This window comes from Stegastes partitus, unplaced genomic scaffold (assembly GCF_000690725.1).
Source record: "Stegastes partitus isolate 25-593 unplaced genomic scaffold, Stegastes_partitus-1.0.2 Scaffold1089, whole genome shotgun sequence".
Classification (NCBI taxonomy): Eukaryota; Metazoa; Chordata; class Actinopteri; family Pomacentridae; genus Stegastes; species Stegastes partitus.
This window is the reverse complement of record NW_007578820.1, coordinates 165,302-166,434: the sequence shown is the minus strand read 5'-3', so window position 1 is coordinate 166,434 and position 1,133 is coordinate 165,302. Positions and strand designations below refer to the sequence as shown.

The following is a 1,133-nucleotide window of genomic DNA, read 5'->3' as shown; positions in this document are numbered from 1 at the left end:
AGTCTCTCAGTCAGATGTTTCTCCTCCTCTGTTCAGGTCTTCTCCATGTGGAGCCATGATGCAGACATAGATAGACACAGTCCAGAGGTCCAGAACTGAGAAGGTTCTGCTTTTCTCAGCTCGTTGTAGAACCATGTTCATGCAGGTGGACTGATGGAAACCACAGCTGGACTCTGTTTGGTTCTTTGAGGTTCTGCTCTGGAGCTGAATTTTGATCTTAGTCTTTATGAAGGATGAGTTTGAATTTGTTTATCAGAGGAAATACTCTTGTGTTCTACATAGAAGTAGTCTGATTACTGTGAGGTGACGCTCTTTACAATCATGTGACATTTAAGGACATCACAGGTGTTTTTTTTCAGGCTGCGTTCAGCGTATCCACACAGCGACCGGTCAAAGAACGCCGGCTTCGTGTGGTCGCCGTCGGTGGGCCATGAGGAGCTTCACCAGGCTCTGGGAGTCAGCGTGAAGGTCACAGTCATCAGTGAGCACTTCAGAGAGCCGCTCACCTTCACCTGTGATGGTAAGGCGCTGCGTTCACTGACATCAAGACGTTGTTTCACCTGAAACTGAACAGACAGACGAGGAACGAATGACTTAGGTCACCAGTTCATGTGGGGATAGTTCCTCCAGGAGAAAAGCTGGACCTGTAATAAAACCTTGTCCTACCTTCTGTGATAACTCTGGATGTGAGTGACAGTGGAGTGTTTGTTCCAGGTTCGTCCACCGTCGACCTGCTCATCTATCAGACTCTGTGCTACGCTCAGGACGACCTGGACCACGTGGATGTGGACGGATACCTGCTGAAGGTCTGTGGACACGACGAGTTCCTCAACAAGTAAGAACCCAGAACGTAGTTATTTATCAGTACTACAGATTGTAATATGTTCATATTACAATCTGTAGTAACAGTTTATTAGAGTTAGTATCAGAGTGAGTCCTGTCTATAGACGGTTCTGGTAGGTTCTGGAGGTGAAACGGTCCTTCCATTGTCTAGAACCGGTTCTGACCAACCACCATCACATATGCTGATATGAGGCTGGAGAGTTTACCCAGAATGCACTTTGTAAAGTTTCCTCTAGTGACTGATCAGAACCAGAACCACATCCAGGGTACCAATGATTGTTTCTGTGACT

At 46.8% G+C, this 1,133-nt stretch overlaps 1 protein-coding gene across 1 annotated transcript in view; it reads left to right on the top strand.

Annotated features, from left to right (window-relative positions):
* Positions 1 to 1,133, top strand: part of pik3c2b (phosphatidylinositol-4-phosphate 3-kinase, catalytic subunit type 2 beta) — a 36,390-nt gene that overhangs the window by 11,331 nt on the left and 23,926 nt on the right. The window contains exons 4-5 of the mRNA XM_008295948.1: positions 360 to 520; positions 715 to 836. Coding sequence (XP_008294170.1) covers positions 360 to 520; positions 715 to 836 — 283 coding nt within the window. The remainder of the gene's footprint in view (positions 1 to 359; positions 521 to 714; positions 837 to 1,133) is intronic.